The 24439-nt window shown below is 32.5% G+C and overlaps 1 protein-coding gene across 1 annotated transcript in view; it reads left to right on the top strand.

Annotated features, from left to right (window-relative positions):
- LOC127716197 (uncharacterized) overlaps positions 1-23653 on the top strand; it is a 30966-nt gene extending 7313 nt beyond the window's left edge. The window contains exons 3-8 of the mRNA XM_052222322.1: positions 243-423; positions 2177-2280; positions 4057-4221; positions 5808-5921; positions 21064-21169; positions 23475-23653. Of these exons, the coding sequence (XP_052078282.1) occupies positions 243-423; positions 2177-2280; positions 4057-4221; positions 5808-5921; positions 21064-21169; positions 23475-23544 (740 nt within the window). The 3' untranslated portion in view covers positions 23545-23653. The remainder of the gene's footprint in view (positions 1-242; positions 424-2176; positions 2281-4056; positions 4222-5807; positions 5922-21063; positions 21170-23474) is intronic.
- Positions 23654-24439: the final 786 nt, after the last annotated feature.

The following is a 24439-nucleotide window of genomic DNA, read 5'->3' as shown; positions in this document are numbered from 1 at the left end:
TTGCTGGAAGAGTTTCCTTCCACGGGTAATCCCTCTGCGTTTACAATGATATACGTGTATTTGGTTCTCGATATTTTACGTGATGAATCAGACAATTGTTTACACAGATATTTACATCCAAAGTGTATGGTTGTTTGTCTTTACAACGACAACGAACTATTATTTGTTATTTTCCTCTATAATAGTTATACAGGTTGCACGTTCAATTTACCATCAGCTTTTCCTCTCTCTTACTTTTGCAGGTTGCACATGTACCTTACCAGCAGAATTGCATAACAGCGCTGACACGTGGAATGATATTGCTTTACAACGGACTCTCACCTTTACAGCAAATACAATGACAGGATATGAAATCACACTGGCGGGAGAGACATTTGACGCGTTTACTTGTATTTCAAACACAGGAAATGTATATGTATTTAAGTATGTGTAAAATGAAACTGTTTGTTGAAAATTATATTTACATCTAAGCATGTTGAAAGAAAGTGTAGCTAATAATATTACCAGAATAGCGAGTTAAAAAAAATAATGACATTAATTTTTGCAATTTTTCAAATTCTATGGTCGGTCACTAATTTACAAATTGCAACAAGGCTTAACGATCAAACGATGCAAGAAATTTTTAATACTACTGTTGATAAAAAAAAAGTGTTATGTGTCAGAAGCTCTTTTATGGATTTACCTTCATTTGAACACTCAAAGCCAAATATTTGAAAGAGAAGGATGTATAAGTACCCTGCCACATCCACTATGTGTTTTTGATAGATGTATTTCTATTTGTATCCATCTGATGAGTTAAGCCTTTTCCAAATGATGTTTAAAGATTGTTCTTATGTTGTATTGTTACACCACTGTCCTATGTTAGGGGGAGGGTTGGCGCCTTCAAACTAGTTTAACCCCGCCACATTCTGTATGTGCCTGTCCCAAGTCAGGAGCCTGTAATTTAGTGGTTGTCGTTTGTTGTTGTGTAACTTATTTGTTTTTCGTTCATTATTTTGTACATAAATTAGGCCGTTAGTTTTCTCGTTGGAATTGTTATACATTAGTCATTTCGGGGCTGTTTATAGCTGACTATGCGGTATAGGCTTTGCTCATTGTTGAAGGCCGTACGGTAACCTATAGTTGTTAATTTCTGTGTCATTTGGTCTCTTGTGGAGAGTTGTCTCATTGGCAATCATACCACATCTTCTTATTTTTATATATGACAAAAAGGGACATACATATTATATATACATGGTAGAGCTGCCAACAATAAACCTTTAGTTAAGTTAAATACATGTATAAATGACAACAAAGCGATTAATTTGCAACAAAATATACTTAACAACATAAATAGCGCACCACATCTTACCATATCTAGTAGTTTCACAATTTTTTGTTGTTGATTTAAATCTGTGGAAGTCAATTATAATTTAACAATGCATGTACCTTGAAATTAATACAGATTTTACAAAAAAAAATCATTTTAGTGGTAACCGTGAATGGAAATTTCGACCACAAAAGTCTAAAATAAAAAGTCTGAGATAAGTCAATTTCAAATTGGTTATTAGACAAGAAATTGATTAAGAAACTCAATATTAAAGTCATGTTCGTTGTTTTCAGCTGAAAAGAAACACACAACTTTAGTTTTTACAAATTTTGCAATATTTATTTGTTTAAAAATGTGTTATTTTGAGACATCAAAAATAAAGATAACGAAAATTATAATTTACACAGAATTTGATGTTTAAGACTTCAGAAACGATGTGTCAAAATTTTGACTAATTTCAATAACTAAAAAAAAAAGATGTATGCAATAGATTTGCACAGTGTATCTAGCAGCTATTAAGACACGAGTATATGGACACAAAGCACACATATTTGTAATGAGCCATTAGACAATTATCGAATATGCATACAATTTGAAATTAGCCATAAAAAGTTGTGTACTGACACGGAAGCATACATTGAGTTTTAAAGACAAGTGTGCTCGAAAAAGCACATAAATAGGAACTCCCATACAGTCGCTGACCAATGATATCAGGTAGTAATAAAAGGGATACGTTCATTGTAGGAATTTTTATTTTTTCTATAAGTTAATAAATCTGTGATAGTTTTCATAATAAGATGATATTGTATATATTTTATATAGATATGTATATTATTAATATTTTCAAATTAATATTTGTCTTTTTAGATGTAATTCCACGTTTTTAAATATTTTTACAAATCAGCCTTCATTTCTTTGCATGAAGATGGTCAAAGTGTCTGATAATTTGTTTTATTATCATCTCTTATCAGGTAAGACATTTCTTGGCATACATGTTACTGGTGAGTACAAATATCTTCCGTACAGTAACTCTATATCATATTATCTATGAAAAATATTTTAATAATGTAAAAGATAGAATGCGTATCAGCGGCGGATCCGGGGGTGGGTGGGGGTGGGGGGTCCGGGAGTTGGAACCCCCCTTTTTTGAAGATCAATGCTTTTGAATTGGGACATATGGGTGAACCCCCCCCCCTCCCCTTTATCCTGGGTTGGATCCCCCCTTAAAAGTGGCTAGATCCGCCCCTGCGTATAGTATGAATGGCATCATAAACATTTTTGATAAATCAGTAAACAAGAGGCGGTAGATATTATAAGGGAGAACCGAAATTCATAGGTCGAAGGGTACCGACAAAATCATGACAAAAACGACGAAAAGACAAACAACCGTCTATAAAACACAACATAAGAAACTAAAAACGGAGCGACAATTTACCCACCAACTAAGCTGCTACGGAAGAGTAAATAGGTCCTGTTCCATAGGTGGCAACCGTCGTGTTACTCATGGTAAGTACAAATTACAGTATTTTGAGCTTCCTCATGGGGTTTATGATTATGTGATTACTTGGCGGTTTTTATAGTGATTATTTGATTACCAGACCAAATATCTCATGATTATTTGATTATTTGATAATCTAGGACTGTATTTTTGATTATTTGATTACCTTGGTTAAAAAAATAATTAATGACTATGTATGTATTGGCAAAAAAATTGTGATTATGTGATTACTTGGACACCCCCATGAGGTGCCTCTATTTTGATCTTCTCGACTCTGGCTAAGTTATTTATTTTACCTCGTTTGCATAGAAAAATTTCACCTACTAGTTGGTAGATCAAACTGTACCGCTGCCTATACAAGCGTGTTTTAGTGTATATAGGATGTTCTGAATTTTCAATGTAACACCCTATTTTTTAATCGTAATTACCATATATGACTAATATAAGTATGTAGTCTTGTAAGTATTGTCAGGCCCCAAACACATGCATCATGAACAACGTCATCAATAAAAAAAAATAGGCCATTCCATTCATATATTGCAAATATTGCATAAACAAGTATGTTATTTTATAGAAGAGAACAGTATATGACTTATGTTTAACAAGCAAACACATTGGCCGTTGTCAAATGTAAACGGTACTGGGTAATGCTATTCTACGTACACTAGCGTACACCAAAATGAAGAGAATTTCCTCCTCCCAAACATCAATATTGAAAAAATTTACCAGCGTATTGATTCGTGATAATTTGTATAACGATCAAGATTACTATTACAGTGTGACTACCACATGTCAAGATAAGAACCATTTGACATCTTACTGATGAAGGATATTAGTTATCCGAAATATTTAACAACTGTTCATGATTTTTTTTTTTTTTTTTTTGGTGACTTGCTTATTAGATATATATATATATATAAACAACTTGAAGTCTAAATTGAAAACAACGTTCAAACCTATGATTGCGTTGGATAAAAACCGCAATTTTTATACGTGTGCATGCACAACAAATTTCTTGGTAGAGGGGTCTAAATACAGCACAAACAACATTTTCCAAAAGACCAAATGAGTGAAAAAGTATATTGTAACAAAACGCATTTGACTAGCAGGTCGAACAACTGATGTTCTTATATATATATTGATAGTCCAAAATATATTCAGGGTTTTTCCGCAATAGATTGGAAAATCTTAGTTCTTATAAATATGTGTTAATTCTCTTTCTGCATATTATCCTGCAACTTTTTTTCAGAACCAGATGGAACCGGAACCACAACTCCACCCAATTTTCGTATATACTTTTCCGCTGCTTCATTCGGAGATACTGGTCCAGACCCAGCAATTACGCCTACATGTGACTATTGTTCATTTACAACACCACATTCCGACAGTGACTTTCGGCCGATACAAAGACAAGGTAATTAAATGTCTATTTTTAAGCAACCGGCTTTGTTTCCAATTCTAGAAATATTTTGGTCAAGGGAGACAAATCTTACATGTAGGTAGGACGGTTCCCTGGCAATGCAAACCTTATAGAAGGAACAAGTGTTGGTGAATTAAGCTGCTTTGATTTTTTTTAATTGGTGTCATGTGTTTACTCCTTTTTATAAGATATCATGTTGTACATTTTCGAAGTACAAGTTGTTTTCCGATATCATACAATAAACCATGTTCGTGTCACTTTGGTTGACAAAGAGCACATGTTGTATTCCAAAGGAGTCGTCGTTTCTCTTTGGAAAAAATAAAAAAAAGATACTTGATCCACATTCAACGCTTAAATAACAAAATTAATTATTTGCTAGTATGCCAATTTGACATGTATGTAGTACATTAGTACTACTTGATCTTATGAGATCTCCAAACTTAAAGTTGAACTTTGGAGCTCTGAACTTGAAAATTAAGCTACCGATTTCTATCTACAAACCCATCTGTTTCACTTTAAATAATATGTCATTAAACGTTGGTTTTTGAGACAAGATTTTAGCAATATATTTCGTAATGTATTTTTTACTTTCTAATCGCTATTGTATATATAGCTTTAAGATTCCCCTAGTAAATATCTATTTAGCAACTTATTTTGGCATTCCTTTTGTTTTGATATTGTGACTGGGGATGTCATTAAACAAACGACCCAGCTTGTAAAAATTATCTTTTGAAAAAGAATAGTCTGGCCTGTTAACAACCGGAAAAATAACGTTGGCAAAGACATCTGTGTCGTAAGTATACGGCTTATTTAATTTATGTCTGCATTTTATTGGATAGAATCAATTTTCAGATGGACGACTTCAAACTAAAATCTATGACAAACGTGATGATGACAACTTTTGACAGCATTTATTGTTTGTGTACCCTAGGCGTTTGCGTATCTCAGTTGATAAGCTATGCTCGTGCATGTTCACACTATACGGACTCCATTAGGAGGGGTGTGTTCCTTACACAAAAAATGCTCCAACAGATTTATGTTGAAGAACGACTGACATTTATAATACACAACCTAAGTTTTACGGTCACCATCACGAATTGGTTGATCGATACGATATACGTCTGTGTCTCAACACATTAACGACGTGTGTTTGCAGTCTTACATCTTTAGATACTAATAAAATTGAGAATGGAAACGGAGAATGTGTCAAAGAGACAACAACTCGACCAAAGAGCAGAAAACAGTCAATCGTCATCTAATCTGTAATTTTTTCAACTGTGTCCCATTTCCCGTTGTGTTCTTTTGACTGAGTGGGAGGGTGATGTATGCAAAGTAGGCTACGTTTTCTCTGTCGAGCTCCTTAAGTTGTTTAGCCTATTCTCTTAATGTTTGCTTTGTCTTCTTAATAAGTTTATGAAGTTTGAACATCTGTCAAATACTTTTCCTAAATCTGGTAACATGTGAAAATTAAATATTCCATCCCAAAACCCCTCTTCCCGAAAATCAAATGGTCATGCGCTTAGATGTGAGCTTATTACAAAAATATACTTACTAGCTAAAACATTATGTTTTATCTCTAGGGACAGCAGAGAACATCACTCAAAGTGAAGCGACGTTGTGCCTACCGTGCGAGGCCGATTGTTCAGAATCATCATCATCACAGCAAAACTCCTCTAAGACAGATTCTTCTAATTGTAAGTCTATTTTGATAATTTGTACTTCAGATTTTTTCAACATAATACAACCAGTATTTGTATACCATTGTTAATCTGCCGAGTATAAAACACTGTTTGCTACGAGTCTCTATTGTCCATCATTTTTTATTAATCGCGTTACTCGTTAGTGACAACAGGTAGAAGAGCTGAACAGCATTAGAACCTCATTAAATTTTATCATCAGTTTTAGAATGAATTTTAAAACAGTACACTAAGTGTACACAATGCACTTTGCGATATTTATTGAGTTTAATAAGATAAACTTTCAATGGTTTATTTAAACAGCTTGTGTTTATCAATCGCAGTCAACATTTTACACAAAAGGTCATGTGATCGCATCCGAATACGTTTTTAAACTTAAAAAAAAAGGTGTCAGCTCACTAGAGCGAAGTTGAAATAAGACGGCTAAGTTATTATGTTTCGATTCCGTTTTGGTTGTATAGCTCCTCCTATAATGTCCCTTTTCTTAACTTTAAGGTAAATTGAAAATGAGTAACTAAGCAACACAACATCGTATACTTAACTACGATCTACCTATATTGTTCTTTTGGGGTTACTCGCACAGCATTTAATTATGCCTGTCTAAAAATGAAAACAACACTCTATAAATTTAGATCCGAAGAGCTTTTCTAGATTTACCTTCATCAGGAACGCTTAAGGCCAAATATTCGAAAGTCTGGTAGGATGTATAATAATCGAAACATGTGAAGAGCTCGCTATGAACAAAATGGCATACTGTAAAACATGGTACGGTACGATGGTATGGTATGTGTTATGGTATGGTGGTATGGTACGAATACCACCATACCATGGTATGCATGAATGGTACCATGGTATGGTATGATGGTATGGTACAAATTACTATACCATGGTATAATTTGATGGTATGAAGCATGGTATGGTTTTTTAAAGTAGGAAATTTTGAAAATTTTAATTTGGTGACATTATGTATCTGGTTTATTTTTGAAAAGGAAATATTACTAAACTAACAAAGTGGATGTAGACAAAACAGATCACTTACATAAAGTTGTGAACAGAAAACAAGAGAAAACTCAATTTATACATCTCAGATATTAACCATACAGTTAAGATTATTAAGATAAATATTATGTCCCGGTCTGACACATTGAAAATTTCTGTCAATTATTCTTTGAAATTTTGGTAAGTACTGCATATATTATGATTATAATCTAGATAATGTAGTTAAAAAGTTTTATTGCTCAACCTTCTGTTAATGACCAACTTTTATATTGTTTTGAAAATGACACTTTCAACAGTTGCATATTCTGTCTACATGTATGCCCAATAAATCACATTTAAAAAATGTGAATAAAAAGTGAATGCATCTCTGCATCAATTGGAAAACACCATACTTTCATATTAAACTGTCACTTATATAATACTATGTTTACTTAGTTGATAGATACCACATGTTTTTATATGTGAAAATTGTTGCATGAAGGAATAGTTAATACACAATATCAATCAAGGAATGTGTCTTCTTTTATCATGTGCTATTTTTTTTTAAACACTTTATTTCAATTTTTTTAATTAATTGCAAAACTGGAATATTTTTTATACTATATGTAATAATAATTAAATGCAGAATAATAGCCAACAATAAATCTTACGAGGCGATGGACCATATAAATATGATACACTACACTACAAAATATAATATATAATAAGCAAGTCCAAAGGGTACAACATCACCAAAAAAATAATAAAATCATGAACAAATATTAAATAAATAAACTAATATCCTTCATCAGTAAGATGTCAAATGATTCTTATTTTGACATGTGGTAGTCGAACTGAAATAATAATCTTGAACGTTATACAAATTACCACGAATAAATACGCTGGTAAAAATTTTTCAATATTGATGTTTGAGAGGAGGAAAACATTCCTTAAAACTGTGAGAGTTCTGTACTGAAGCCTGAGTTACAGAAAACAAGTGATGGTAGGAACTCATTTTATGTTTTTTCATTAATGCCCTCTGGGGAAACTGTTTTAACTTTCTTATCCAAAAGCTTTCCCGAGCAAGTCTGTCGGCCCTTGACCAACCCTTGTTGTGGTCCATATTTAATAAATTGGTGTAATAATAATTAGATATCAAATTATATCTTGAAACTCAGGATAAACAACAACAAAGAATATTGTCAAAAAAAAAAAATCAAACACAAAAAATAAAAGGGTGTCCATTACACATGTGTCTGTGATTTTTCTACGACTCTTAAAGTTTAACATTTTTTTGTTTTAGTAATCTGTTTGATAAGTTATAATATCTGTCATCTTATCAGCATGGTAAGCTCTTCTTAAACATTTTATAATTGAGAGAAGATATGTAATTTCCACTTTAAATGTGGTGTCTTGGGCAAAGATGTAGGACTGTAGAAATGATTGTTTGCAAATATATATAGCGGAGGTATGCTGTTTTATAAAAACGAAATTCATTTTTGTCTTGCCGGGTAACTTTGGTCATTTTGATCCTAATATTGTAGTGGCTAGAGCATTCTCTGTTACTACATGTCGAGGCTATATTGCATTCAACTTCTCTGTATGTCAGTCTATTCGTCCATGTTTCCCCCAAACGTTTCTCATATGCTTCTAAACTGAATAACTTATATTTGGTGAGCAACTTGTCAATCTATTAAAGTGTTCATGCTAATAGGCAAACTGAAAAGGAAAGAAACCAATAATTTTGGTCATTGTGACAAATTTGTAGACCCTGTCCTGTGATCATTATTGCTATTAAAAGTTTCACTTTATCTATATATATTATAGTTTTGAAGATAATGATCAAAAATGTCAAAAATTGATAAAACTCATCAATAAAGGGCTTTAACTCCTATAACTTAGCACTTAAAATTTTCCAGCTTTAGTACAAAACAGGGTCAACATTCATATCTCTTTATCTATGCTCGTCCTGAATATGCATTTAACTTGACACTGAACGTTAAACAACCATCCATACATCCATTTATTTTAGCCATGTCAGCTATGTTGGTTGACTGGCAGGATCAAAGGTTACATTTAAAAAAAAAAATAAACCAATGTAATTGTGGCCAAATTGGTTCCAATCATTGGCCTAGTAGTTTCAGAGAAGTTTAAGTTAACGGACGGCAAAGTACGACTTACAACGGTAGCCAAATGATTAGAAAAGCTCACTTAACCCTTTGGGTCTGTTGAACTGAAAAACAGACAACCAATGATATGTCCAATGCATAAAATAATTGTGAAGCCAGAAGTGCATAACTAAAGTTTTTATAATTTTAGTCATTTTCTTTTGTATGTCAGAGGCAGATCCAGAATTTCAGTTAAGAGAGAAGCGCTACATGCTTCATTTATTGGTTCTATTAATTTTGATAATTGTGTAATGAGATGGTAACCTACAAGAACTTACAATCAAAATTTCAGACAATATTGAGAAGAGATGTTTTTATACGACCGCAAAACTGTTTCCGTTCGTATTATGTTATGGCGATGTCTTTGTCTGCGTCTGAAGACATTTTGGTTCGCAGACAATAACTTTAGTATAAGTGTATATACTTTTTTTTGGATCACTATGAAATTTTAGCACAAGATTCCATACCACTAAAGGATGGTTGGGATTATTTTTGGGGGTATTGTCCTAGCCGTTTTTGTAATTAGGGGCAAAAAAGGTCAGTTTTACTGGTTCGTAGAAAATAAATTGGTTTACAGACAATGACTTGAGTATAAGTGTATGGATCTCTATTAAATTTTAGCACAAAGTTCCATACCACAATAGGAAGGTTGGGATTTATTTTGGGGGTTATTGTCGTAGCTGTTTAGTAATAAGGGACCAAAAAGGGCACAAAACAATTATTTTTCATGTTTCAGGACAATAATTTGTGTATAAGAGTATAGATTTCTATGAAATTTTACTACAAGGTTACATACTTCAAAGGTTAAGTTCGTATTGATTTTTGGGGGTCATGGCCCAAACCGTTTAATAATTAGGGGTCGAAAAGGGGCCAAAAACAACTATTTTTCTGGTTTGCAGGCAATAACTTGAGTATAAGTGTATGAATCTCTATTAAATTTTAGCACAAGGTTCCATACCACAATAGGAAGGTTGCGGGTTATCATTGTAAAGGGGCATACAAGGGACCAACAAAAACAATTATTTTTCTGGTTCACAGACAATATGAGAAACGTTTGGGGGGAAACATGGACAAATAGACTGACATACAGACAATTTGAATGCAATATAGCCCTGACATGTAGTAATAGAGAATGCTCTAGCCACAACAATATTAGGATCACTATGACTAATGTTACATGGCAAGACAAAAATGAATTTCCTTTTTATAAAACAGCATACCTCCGCTATAGTATATTTGATGTTATAGTTCCATAAGCAAACAATCATTTCTACAGTCCTACATCTTTGCCCAAGAAACCACATTTAGAATGGAAATTACATATCTTCTCTCAATTATAAAATGTTTAAGAAGAGCTTACCATGCTGATAAGATGACAGATATTATTGCTTATCAAACAGATTACTAAAACTAAAAAACTTTAAGAGTTGTAGAAAATTCACAGACTTATGTGTAATGGACATCCTTTTATGTTTTGTGTTTGATTTTTTTTTGGACGATATTCTTTGTTGTTGTTTATCCTGAGTTTCAATATATAATTGGATATCTATTACTATTGTTACATATGGTATACAAAATATTCCAGTTTTGCGATTAATTAAAAAAAAAATGAAATAAAGTGTTAAAAAAAATTAGCACATAATAAAAGAAGACACATTCCTTGATTGATATTGTGTATTAACTATTCCTTCATGCAACAATTTTCACATATAAAAACATGTGGTATCTATCAACTTACATAGTATTATATGAGTGACAGTTTAATAAGAAAGTATGGTGTTTTCTAATTGATGCAGAGATGCATTCACTTTTTATTCACATTTTTTAAATGTGATTTATTGGGCATACATGTAGACAGAATATGCAACTGTTGAAAGACTTAGTGTCATATTTCAAAACAAAATAAAAGTTGGTCATTGACAGAAGGCTAAGCAATAAAACTTTTAACTACATTATCTAGATTATAATCATAAGATATGCAGCACTTACCAAAATTTCAAAGATTAATTGTCAGAAATTTTCAATGTGTCAGACCGGGACATAATACTTAACTTTATGGTTATATGAGATGTTTAAATTGAGTTTTCTCTTGTTCTCTGTTCACAACTTTATGTAAGAGATCTGTTTGTCTACATCCATTTTCTTTTGTTAGTAATATTTTCTTTTAAAAAAAAAATCAGATACATAATGTCTGCAAATTAAAAAAAATCATGTTTCAAATTATCTTAATTAACTTTTCAAAACTTCCTACTTCAAGAAACCATACCATGCTTCATACCATCAAATTATACCATGGTATAGTAATTTGTACCATACCATCATACCATACCATGGTACCATTCATGCATACCATGGTATGGTGGTATTCGTACCATACCACCATACCACAACACATACCATACCATCATACCATACCATGTTTTACAGTATGCCGAACAAAATGACCTCAAAATCAAAGCCAATTCTATCGAAGGTCAACTTTGCCTGAGGGATTCTGATGCTGGAAACCAGATGCTGGAAACCAGAAGCCCAATAATTGTTGTCGTGTTTGTTTTGTTTTGTTTAGTTTTGTGTATTGTTTGGTATTTTAGTATTGGATAGATTTGTTATCTTTTTTTATTTGGTAAACATTTTTCTTCTTTATATGGAGTGTCCTTATGTATGAAATACTAGATTGTTTATCTCTCTGCTGAATATAGGTGTTTCCTTTTATTTGCGGACGTACGTGAAGAAATATGAAACTGTAATGTTGCGATTATACAAAATATCATATTTCATTACGTTGTACATTTTAATTTTCATTTCGATTGCATTTTGATAATAGCCTTAAACATGTTTAAATCTTATATTCTTCGTTTATAGGCTTCATTTGATACATGTTTTATTAACTTCAACATTAATTTTTTATAAGATGTTATTCATGTTAAAATTGTATGATTTATTGACTTTTTTAGGGTGTTTTTTTTTAACTTTTCTCTATTTTTCTTCTTTTTGTAAAGATAAATTACTGCATGTCTATTTAAACCTCAAACTGTATTATTATGCAATTGTTTCACTAACTCGTCGTGAATTTTATTGATAGTGCATTTCAATTCATAGTTTTCTATATGTATATTATATTATTCTTAGCAAAACATCTCTGAGAACATGATGTTTTTATTTGATAAAAATGTATCAAATTTTAATTAATTCTTTTGTTTTTTTTTATTTTTGTGTGTAAAATCAGGGATAAAAGATGTACATTTGAATTAATTGTAATGTAATTGAAAAGTACATGTAGTGGTTTGTTTCACTTGTTGACTTTCTGCTCGTCCAGTAGCAAATATTTCATACATAATCAGGACAAACAATTGATGGAAATGTAATGACATAGATGAGAAAGGAATCAAAAAGCAGAAACATTTCTCTTAAAACCGTTAATATTCAATGAATTAAATTTGCCAAAAACGTTTTAATCGTAAGCCTATAACAGTTGCAAGCTTAATAACTCTATATAACTAACGCACTTCATAAATGCCAAAACCTGGCACTTAGCCCCTTATCAACTGTTCCCATCATTTTTTATTGACCCTTTCCCAAATAATTTAGTCCATTCCCGTGATTCACTCTCCAACTCGAGTTATGGAGCACATCGTACAGCAGCAGAATATAACCACTGAATTAGTCGTTTGATATCTTTCCTAAATAAATTGCGAATCTTCACTACATTGAATTGATTGGCGAACAGTATTAACCTTATCTGTCTTGACTCTTCATTTTTGATGAAATGTCTCAATTATTTTTAAATGATATATATTCTGTTGTGACGAAGTTCCAATTGTATTAAATACTAGCCTATTTGCCTCGCTCTTAATTATAGGGTTTAAACATCGTTTTGAAGTTAACATCCATCAATTCATTTTTGAATATTTGCTTTTTTAAAATTCTTATGATGATTTCATTCATACATGTATTTCTCATTTGGCAAATATCATATTTAAATTAAAATTCCATGTATATTTTGGTATGTAATTATTGCCACACTTTTAAATAGGAGTAATCATATTTTTGTGTTTTCCTTTCAATTCTAAATGAGAATTTGAAATATGTAATTAGTGCCAACGTTCAAAGTAAAAACATGATATTTTCTGTACATTACTTTCTTTGACCGTTGCGCGCGCATGCGATGATCTGTCATTTTGTGAGTACTACGTAATACTTACTGTTTGTAAATTTCAAGGCAAACTAATAAAAGTTCACATTATGGAAACATGTTCTATGTAACTTAATCTAATCGTTTGTTTTATATGGCAAAGCACATATAGTGGTTTAATTAATTTGTTGATTATTCATCGTCCAGTGGCAATTATGTCATACATAATCAGGAAGGTTGAAAAAGGTAGTCAATTAGATAAGAAAGAAATAAAAAATGTTTTACTCTGAAACCGTTTACAAAAAATTCAAAAGATTAGATTTGCCAAAATATGTCCAATTGTGATACTATAAAAAAAAAATGCAATTTAATACCTAAAGCACTAAACTGGACCCCTGATGTTGCTTCGCTCTAGTTTACTAATAAAAAGCACTTCCTAAATTTTGCCAAAACCCGAAACACATTCCCTTATCACCTGCTGCCATCATTTTCTATTTACCCTATCCCGAATAATTCAGTCCATCCCCGTGATTGACTCTCCAACTCGCCTTATGGAGAACATCGTAGAGCAGTAGAATATAACCACAGAATGTTTCGGGTAATGTCTTTCCTAAATATATCGCGAATCTTTTTTCTTATCTGATTTAACTTGATTTATCATATTTGATGAAATGTCTCAATATTTTTACTGTTATCATAAATGATAATACTCTATTAATATGTTAATTGAGGTTCCAAGTGGATAAAATACTAAGCTAAGCCTATTTGTCTCGCTCTTAATTATAGGGTTTAAACCTCCTTTTAAAGTGTTTACATCATGCATTCACTTTTGAATTTTTGCTTTATTAAAATTCCTACGATGATTTCATTCATACATGTATTTCTCATTTGGCAAATATCATATTTAAATTAAAGTTCCATGTATATTTTGGTATGTAATTATTACCGAACTTTTAAATAGGAGTAACCATATTTTGTGTTTTCCTTTGAATTCTAAATGAAAATCTAAAATATGTAATTAGTCCCAACGTTCAAAGCAAAAACATGTTTTTTCTGTACATTACTTTCTTTCTTTGACCGTTGCGCGCGCAAGCGATGATTTGTAATTTGTGAGACGTAGTATTGTTTGTAAATTGCAAAGCAAACTAAGTTTACACCTTATGAACATAGATATTAGTTTTTTTAAAAGTTATCTTAAATTAATAATAATGTTCAAATTGACAAAATGATTGAAAACTTATTGATAAATATGAAATATTTTATGATAACAAAATAATTTTTTTGTCAAATTAAAACTTACCAATTGAAGGGTTCATGTGAGTCCGTTACTTTAACCTGCAATCTTTATTCATAGTTTAAGTATAATAGTGTGTTAAGATTTTTAAGTACCAGTATATTATCGAGTGACTCCTTTTGGAAGTTATTGCCCTTGAAAGATGATTTTTTTTTCTCATTTTTGCAGTTTTTGAACAAACTCTAAGATATAGCGAGAATCTTTAATAAGCAAAACTGCACAGCACAATAAGAACTACAAGGAGGTCAACATGGCCGATGTCGACGACGAGGGGGGTTTTTAACGACCTTGACTACCCATGAGGGTCTTGCACGGTTGATACGTGTCACACTATTTATAGGATTTATTGTCATTAAGATGATACCAAACACCTTGACTAAAATTAATTTGGCTCGTTTGATTTTCATAAAATTTTGAAAAAAATATTTACTTTGACCCTCTGACAAAAATATAAAAATTTCAAAAAACTTTAACCACACACTTTATCGGAAAAAATTTATTGGATTATATAGCAGTTTGACAAACACTAATGTTGATCATTGAGAAGCTTAATATTTCCTGAACAATAGAACATGATTAAAACGTTCAGCTGATTTTTACAGAGTTATCTCCCTGTAGTGTTATGTACCACCTTAAATGACGTTTGTTTGTATCTTTTTTAAAAACCTCAATAAATAGGTATAAACTGTAAACAGTAAAAGAAAAATCGCTATAAGACATACACAATGCCAACATATAAGATCTACAAATAAACCAACATAGCTAATTGCAATAAAGGAAAATAACAAATAACAAAGTAGCATTTTTTTAACCAGGTGAGCGATTTAGGCTCTTGGAAAAGAGGTGGGCTCTTGTTTTTATTTTGCCGATTTTTCTTTATTCTAAATTTTTTTTCTCCATTTTTCTCTTTTCTGTCAACACAGTCCAGACCCTCATTAACATTAATGATAGACGTACAGTATGTATTGAAAAAGGTGTAAAATACAAAAACACATGAAAGGCTTTTTAATGATTTAATAGCATGCACTGAAAATATGCAACTTTTAATCAATACTTTTCTTTGATCAACATATGGTTCGTATATTCAATTCATGAAATTAGAAAGAATAATAACTTCAAAGGGGAAAACATGGTTAAAAATTTGATGAAATATTCATTATAATTTTTAAAAGCAATTTCCTTTTTCATTTTGTCATAACGCTGTCAAATTTTTATCTTCCAATGTTCATGTTACATGTAGGATGTAAAACTGCACGACATTGTCATTATATCTAATATTCAATATTGATATTATAATTGTATTTTGATCACTGACTTATTTATCATTAGTTCATATGATTCACATGAGGAAACTGGCATCTCTATGTCTTCCCTATAAAATTCTGTCTGTCTGTCCGTCTGTCTGTCTTTCCCTGGATCCGAAACAAATTCCTTGAATTTCTCTTGCTAAGTCGGATATATAACTTATACCAAATGCAAGATATAGGGAAGGGAAAGAAGCTTATTGATTATATGATCGATAAGTGTAAGTTACAAATTATTTTAAAATATATTTTAAAACTCAATGTGCAATTCAGGCATAAAAAAATCCAGTTTAGGTTCATGGTAAAAAATAATATCTCAAAGAAACCTAGGTAGGAAAAAACCCAAGTCATGACGATTTTCTTACATTTCAACGAAATGCAATGTTTATACAACGTTTAAGAACCGGGCTGTAGTACGTTCACTATTCACTTTTCACTATTCAAAATTCATAAATAGTGAACTGTGTTTTTTTGCACTATTCACTATTCAAGTTTATTCAAACTGAATAACTTTATTATCTGCCTTGTCTGTTTTGTGTAAACTTGTTTTAATTCGATTCAAATTCCATCAGCTAAAAATGTTGATGCCTAGTATTATAGTGTATTAAGGTATAAAGAGATAGGATATGTGTTAGCCCTGTCCCTTTTATCTAGAATTATTTATTTTTGACTTAAAATTGCACTTGATCATTATCAATTGCATCTAAAATCAACTTCAGTCAATGATACATATAATACATTTTATGCATATCTAGAAGCTTAGCGTATAATTGTCACACTTAATTTGTTGCATATATTTCAATTTGGTGGAGGGGAGGGGTCCAACTATTATTCATAAGGCATTAAACTGAGCATTTGTTTCCGCCGGCAATCCGGTCCTCTATCGGGATGTCCACACTAAATGAAATCCGCCGGCTAAACGGCACACCTTGTGTCAGTGGAGGGCAAAAAGAATTAGTATGTCCAAAAGTGCCAATAATTCTTTTCTAACTCTCATATTCCAATTAAATATACGCCACATTTTTGCGCCTGTCCCAAGTCAGGAGCCTCTGGCCTTAAATTTGTTAGTCTTGTATGGTTTTTTTAATTATAGTTCATTTATATGATTAAAGTTTAGTATAACGTCCATTTTACTGGACTATTACACATTTTTATTTAGGGGTCAGCTAAAGCCCGACTTCGGGTGCGGGTTTTCTCGCTGTGTTGAAGACCCATTGGTAGCCTTCTGCTCTTTGGTCGGGTTGTTGTCTCTTTAACATACCGGTATTCCCCATTTCCATTCTCATTTTTATCATATATTTACACATGTAAACATATTAAAACAAAAACATAGATTAATATGCAATGGCTATAAGAAATAATATACACAAGTAGTGAAAGTCTCGCATAAATTACTAGGGGTGTTTTCCTCAAGAAAAATCTAATAAAAGAACTAACAAATAGGAGATCTGTGTTATGGAGCGCCCGAAAACCGAAAACGCCCGAACCTAAGAAAAAATACACCACAACGCACGTTACGGTCGAGTTTTGAACCCTTGAATCCCCTAATTACAGGTATATAGAATATATATCATAAGAAAGCTTATAAAATGGGAAAACAAAAGCTATATAGTGAATATAGTCCACAGATCCGGTCTAGGGGCAATGGAGAGCCCGAATACCGAAAACGGCCGAACCTAAGAAAAGATACACCACAACGCACGTTACGATCGAGTTTTGAACCCTTGAATCCCCTTATTACAGGTATATCATGTATATCATAAAAAAGCTTATAAAATGGGAAAAATAATATAGCTTTTGTTCCTCATTTTATAAGCTTTCTTATGATATGTAGGATATACCTGTAATTAGGGGATTCAGGGGTTCAAAACTCGATCGTATAACGTGATTGGTGTTGTATTTTTTTAAGGAAACCACCCCTAGTATTTTATAGGAAACTTTCATTATTTGTGTATATTACTTCTTATAGCCTTTTCATATTTTTTTATTTTTTCTTTATGTATAAATGTTTAAATATGTGAGATTTTGAAAAGAATTATTGGCACTTTGAGACATAATAATTCTTATGCCCTCCCCTGACACAAGGTGTACCGTTTAGCCGGCGGATTTCATTTAGTGTGGACATCCCGATAGAGGATGCGCGGAAACGAATGTTCACTTTAATGTTTTATGAATAAAAGTTGGACCCCACCCCCTTGAAATATATGTAACAAATTAAGTGCGACAATTGTACCGTAAGCTTCTAGATATGCATAAAATGTATTATATATATCATTGACCGAAGTTGATTTAAGATGCAATTGATAGGGATCAAGTGCAATATTACTTAAAAAAAAAGAATAAATCTAGATAAAAGGGGCAGGGCTAACAAATATCCTATCTCTTTATAACTTTATACACTATAATACTAGGCCTCAACGTTTTGCGCTGAAAGAATTTTAAACGAATTATAACAATTATTACACAAAACAGACAAACTTATCGATCCTTCAAATAAGCTTATTCAAAAAGGTTACCAATTCAACACTGTCATTAGATCTTTGAATATTGTTTTTATTGGTATTAATATTGATTTTGTTATCAGTAAATTAGAAGCAAACTAAATATTATTGTCAAATAAATACACACTCCCATTGATCTACAATCTGTTGATTCCTGTATACTAGTATTGGCATTGCACAAGGTCATGTTTTTCTCTGACTGTTTATGACGTCTTTACACTAAATCCATGCTGGATGTGTACTGACTGATAATTTAGTCTTAGATGCATCATTTTTGATAGATGCCTGTCCCAAGTCAAGAGCCTGAAATTAAGTCGTTGTCGTTTTTTGCTGTGTTACATATTTTTTTTTCGTTCATTTTTTTGTACAATAGTACGGTCGTTAGTTTTCTAGTTTGAATTGTTTTTACATTTGTGATTTTGGAGCCTTTTTTCGCTGACTATACGGTATGGGCTTTGCTCATTGTTGAAAGCCGTACGTTAATTTCTGTGTCATTTGGTCTCTTGTGGAGAGTTGTCTCATTGGCAATCATACCACATCTTCTTTTTTATATATACAAGTAGATATTAAAGATATTCAGTTTGAATAAACTTGAATAGTAAATAGTTCAAAAAAAACACAGTTCACTATTCGTGAATTTTAAATAGTGAAAAGTGAATAGTGAACGTACTTCAGTCCGGTCGTTTAAGAACGATAAGACTTATAAAATTTTCAAAAAGTTGTTAGAAAAGGATACTAGGACAAGCCAGAACGGATTTTCATTTGAAACATGATTTAAGAATGAAACGTACAATTAACTTTTTTTTATTAAAATTACATTTATTCTTCAGTACTGGAATAACTATACGAAAGTTGTGTTTATAAATTATGCAGTCCTTAAACGATGCAAATCATTTGAAATAAAGAATGTACGTATTTTTCCATTACGCTAAACTCTAATTTCCTGTCTGGGGTTTTGCTATATTGTTTGTCCTTTTCAGTATTATCCCCTCTTCAATGTTTAATTATATTAGGTTTCGGATTTTTAAATGATTTACCTCGAGCATCACTGACTAAACATTAATTGTAAAAATGCGTATCTGGTGCAGTAAAATTGAGTATTATGTTTCGTGGGAATCGGATCCAGATTTTACTTTCCAACCGTTTGCGGTCTTGCGCAATTGTTCCTCGGGGATTCGGATAACTCCGCGGATTTCGGATTCCATACCGGCTTGATCGATACTTCCCCATTAATTAAATCTTGGTGACTTTCTTCATTTGGTTTGATTTCATGATACCTTAATTTCTTCCATGATAGGATCGAGTTAAGAGCATTCAAATATGAAGGTTGTTTTCCATCGAAATTATGAAAAACTCAGCCCATTGTTGTACGTCTTGTAAACGAAAGAATTGAAGAATTTGTTGAAGCAATTCTTGACAAAAATCAATACACGCACAAAATTAACAAATGCAAAAGAAAAGTGTTTTTATTGCTGCTCTTCGTCTTTAGTACAAGTAAGGATTTCGATATGGATCAAAGAGTCTCACCTCATGGCATGTTCGAGACGGTCCCTACCACCAGTCTAAGTGGGATTTTTTGCTAGATGTGGACAATACTACATGAAGGTCTGGATGGCCAAGAGGAGAGGGGGGACGTCATTTCTTTATTTTTCTAGGTCATTTTCTCTATTCTTTAATTGATTTTGCCCTTCATTCTCTTTTCTTTATAATTTACTACCCCATTATTCTCTATTCTTTATTTTTTCTTCCTTTTTTTTCTCTTTTCTTTTTTATGCCTTTTATTCTGTACTTTTGCCCATCATTTTGTATTTTGTAATTCCCATCCAGAGTTTACCACATCATTCTGTGAATTTGAGACCCTAGCTGAAGGGGAATGTCAATAAATTATCGAACGACTTGTACTGCAAGGGCATGGTAATCGAAGGTATTCTATGATCTGTCCTAAGACACATACATGATTTAGGATGGACTTAGGACTGTTCTTCACGTAGGACATGTGTGAGCATGCGCATCGAAGCTCTCTTAGGATTATCTTCACTATCCTAACCGCTATCCTGAGTGTTGGAGTAAAAAAGAAAACTATATATTAAGATAAAAATTCATAACAATTAATCAGTGAATTTCATAATAATATCTAAATAAGGATAAAATGATAAAATTTATTAACAGGTTTAACATAATGACCATAAAAACTTATATAGTGTTGTAAATTTAACCTTTTACGAAACAACACAAAACAAAACAAAAGTAAATACGATTTCTATAGAAATTGACCAATTTAAGTGAAATATCCACAACGGTTAAAATAATGAACTATTATGAGTGAGTTGAATTTAAAGTCTCAGTTTCATACAGAAAATACTTCAGAGTGAAATCTCGTGCAGATTTCATATGCATACAGAGCGGGAAACTATATCAGTACATCCAAAAATACGAGTGAATATGAACAAAAGGAGGAATCTTAACTTTACAGATGCCGAACAACAGACTGTTTTGAAAGCAAAGTTTACATTCAGTAGTGCTTAATCGAGGGTTTGAGATAAAAATTACGTGTACTAAAATATATCCTTAAGTTAGGATCATCTTAAGACACCTAAATTGGTGTCCTTAACATTGAATAATCCTAATTTGATACACGTTTGATAAACCCACTTAGAACAAAGATATGTCCTAAGATGGTCTGAGATGGTCTACGGACACGATACTGCTTCGAAAAAAGGCCCCAGCTTCGTTGAATAAAATTGATGACATTTTTATTACAGCTAATGTTCCTTTGATTGTTGGAGTAGCCGTACCTACTGGAGTAGTTGCTGTCATTGGAGTTTCGGCTATTATTGCTGTAGTTATGTATAAAACACTTATTTTAAAGTAAGTATAAAAAAACACTTCAGGGAAGAATCAGAAGAGGAGATAGAAAAAAAAGCTCTATACATTAACATAGTACTCGGTAAATGGATCAATTTCGCATATAGCTACATGCAAATTAATATCAACCGATTCGTCATTATGTCAGTAATTCGATTAATGTTGTGTGGTCACAGAACATCTAAATTAAATGTTACACGGCATTGATATGGTAGTAGTAACGGAACAACTGATGTGACGCGTCATTGATATGGGTTTGGTCACGGAACAACTGATGTGACGCGTCATTGATATGGGTGTAGTCACGGAACAACTGATGTGACGCGTCATTGATATTGGAATGGTCACGGAACAACTGATGTGACGCGTCATTGATATGGTAGTAGTAACGGGACAACTGATGTGACGCGTCATTGATATGGGTGTGGTCACGGAACAACTGATGTGACGCGTCATTGATATGGTAGTAGTAACGGGACAACTGATGTGACGCGTCATTGATATGGGTGTGGTCACGGAACAACTGATGTGACGCGTCATTGATATGGAAGTAGTAACGGGGTTGCGTTCAATATCGTAGCAGCAACATAGGGCTACATAGATTTATGACTATTGAACGTGTAGCTAGCCTAGCTGCTACATAGATATTGAAAGCAGCTAGGCTAGCTACTCGTTCAATAGACAAAAATCTACGTAGCACTACGTAGCAGCTACACTATTGAACGCAACCCAGAACAACTGATGTGACGCGTCATTGATATGGGTGTGGTCACGGAACAACTGATGTGACGCGTCATTGATATGGGCGTGATCACGGAACATGATGTTACACTTCTGTGATATAGGTGTGGTCACGAAACATCTAATGATACACAACCTTGATCATGCAAATATACTATGCAACTCTACTATTCAGATTTGCTCTTTCAAAAATAAGGAGATGTAGTATGATTGCCAATAAGACAACTATCCACCAAAGTTCAAATGAAGTGGCTGTAATCAATTATGGGAAACCGTACGGCCTTCAACAATGAGAAAAAATACCGTAAAGTCGGCTTTAAAATGTCCCGACATGAAAAAATTAAACAATTCAATTGATAAAACTAACGGACTTATTTATAAAAACTATCAACAGTTTACGAAAAATAGACATGCCAGACATGAACCAACGACAACACCACTATACTACAGGCTCATGACTTGGGACAGGCACACAAAGAATGTGGCGGGGTTAAACATGTTTGTGAGCGCTCAACCCTCCCCTAACATGGGACAGAGTTACATGTATTACAACACAATATAAGAACAAACTATAAAAATCAGTTGAAAAAGGGATTAACTCGTCAGATCGATACAAAGCAGAAAAACATCTAACAAATATACAGACCAGACATGGCAGTGTCTTTATACATCCTTAATAACAAAAGAAGACACAAAATACAGATCTGAGAGTATTCGCAGTTACTGATAGCTAGTTCAGAGCCAATAACTACTTATAAAAAAATCATGTATCTAAGACAAAAATATCAATCAGTACACATCCAACATCCAAAGAATTTAGTGTAAAGACGTCATTAATAGTCAGAGAAAAACATGAACTTACGCAATGCCAAAATATAGGTACCGAAAGGTTGTAGGACCGTGAAAGTGCATATGTGTATAACAATGATATTAAGTATGGCTTTAATCAACTAATAATAAAATCAACATCTATACCAATAAAAACAATATTTAAAGATGTAACTACAGTGTTGGATTGGTAATCTTTTAAAATAAGTTTATTTAAAGGATGGATCAGTTTACCTAGATCGTATCTAAATTTCCGAGCTCGATAAACAGCATCACTGTAAAAATTAGTTTTTATGTGGATTGAATATTCATTTTCATCTGTTGGTAGTTTTCCCGAATCCTACATTATTTATAATATAAAAACTGATCTGATTCTCGGTTTTGAACATTTTTAAAGGTCACATGAAAAAAAAAACGGCAGGTCGTAAGGTCGCCTGCTAACTCCCCAAAGGTCGCAGGTCAGAATTGATCTTGTTTGAACCACATATTTCGATGCTACATGTAACACTAAAATTACTAGTCTCCGTAATACCATTTATTTAGCATCTTTTAAATTATTTAGATATTGAAAGGATTTAGGAATTTTACTACTTTTGCAAATTTATTATTATCAAATGGCTGTTATACAAGTACCTTTTACCTCTTTTTTGGTATTTTTATACATTCTTATCTGTTACGTGTATGATTTCTGCTTGACATTTTCATTTCTTTTCATTTAATGAATTTGTTTGATTTACAGTGGAGCAAAAGTTGCTGCAGCAAAAGGAGTTTCATCGACGACTGGTGCTAACGGAAGATGGGCTACTTAAAGTACATTAAAACCGAATATTAACTTGTATAAAAATTGTATATTAAATCTTTTTATTATCATTTTTCGATGGAGGCAAAGTGATATGACAATAAAAGAAAATCGAAAAATCTTCTTTTTTTTCTGGGATAATTAAGTTTAACAAAATTAATTGTTGGTGGAAGATTTTTTTTCTGGCGAAAAACTTTGCGTATTTACACCCCGCCTATGGTTGTAGGGAAGTTTTATCATTTTTGGTCTCTGCGCGTGCGTCCGAGAACAAGCTTTTGCAGCTAGTAACACGTACGACAACTCAAGCCGAGGACCATCCGTATGCAAAAGAACGACGAAATGTAGTGACAAAAAGGTGTTGATTTGTAATTAAAAGCATACTTCCATATAATACAATGTGGTTCATGATATTTGACTCATAAATGTTGCTCTTAACAATGAATACGTTCCTGGTTAGTAGCATGGGACTCAAGTATACTATGCTCTGTAGTGACACAAGTCTTCTTATGCCATAAGTGACTGCATTCTTTGCGATTGCTGTTTTCATCAAGTCTTCATTTCGGGGCCTTTTATACTGACTATGTGGTATCGGATTTGCTCATTGTTGAAGGCCGTACGGTGATCTATAGTTGTTAATTTCTGTGTCATTTGGTCTATTGTGGAGAGTTGTCTCATTGGCAATCATACCATATCTTCTTACTTTTATATTTGCATAATTGTGGCTTATTCTTTACTTAATCATATATGCCAGTCTGTGTACTCTTTTTGTTTCAGCAACTTACTTTTCCAGAATCAAAGTGGAAGTAAATTCCACCCCAATATAGAATGCAAAAAAAAAGCCAATGAATATTTTACCATTGCCGACAATAGTAATGTTTCTATTTCCTGTTGTTCTCATTTTACTG

This window comes from Mytilus californianus, unplaced genomic scaffold, assembly GCF_021869535.1.
Source record: "Mytilus californianus isolate M0D057914Y unplaced genomic scaffold, xbMytCali1.0.p SCAF_9, whole genome shotgun sequence".
In the NCBI taxonomy this organism is placed as follows: Eukaryota; Metazoa; Mollusca; class Bivalvia; order Mytilida; family Mytilidae; genus Mytilus; species Mytilus californianus.
Note: the sequence above shows the minus strand (reverse complement) of the source record. Positions and strands in the feature narration are given on the sequence as shown.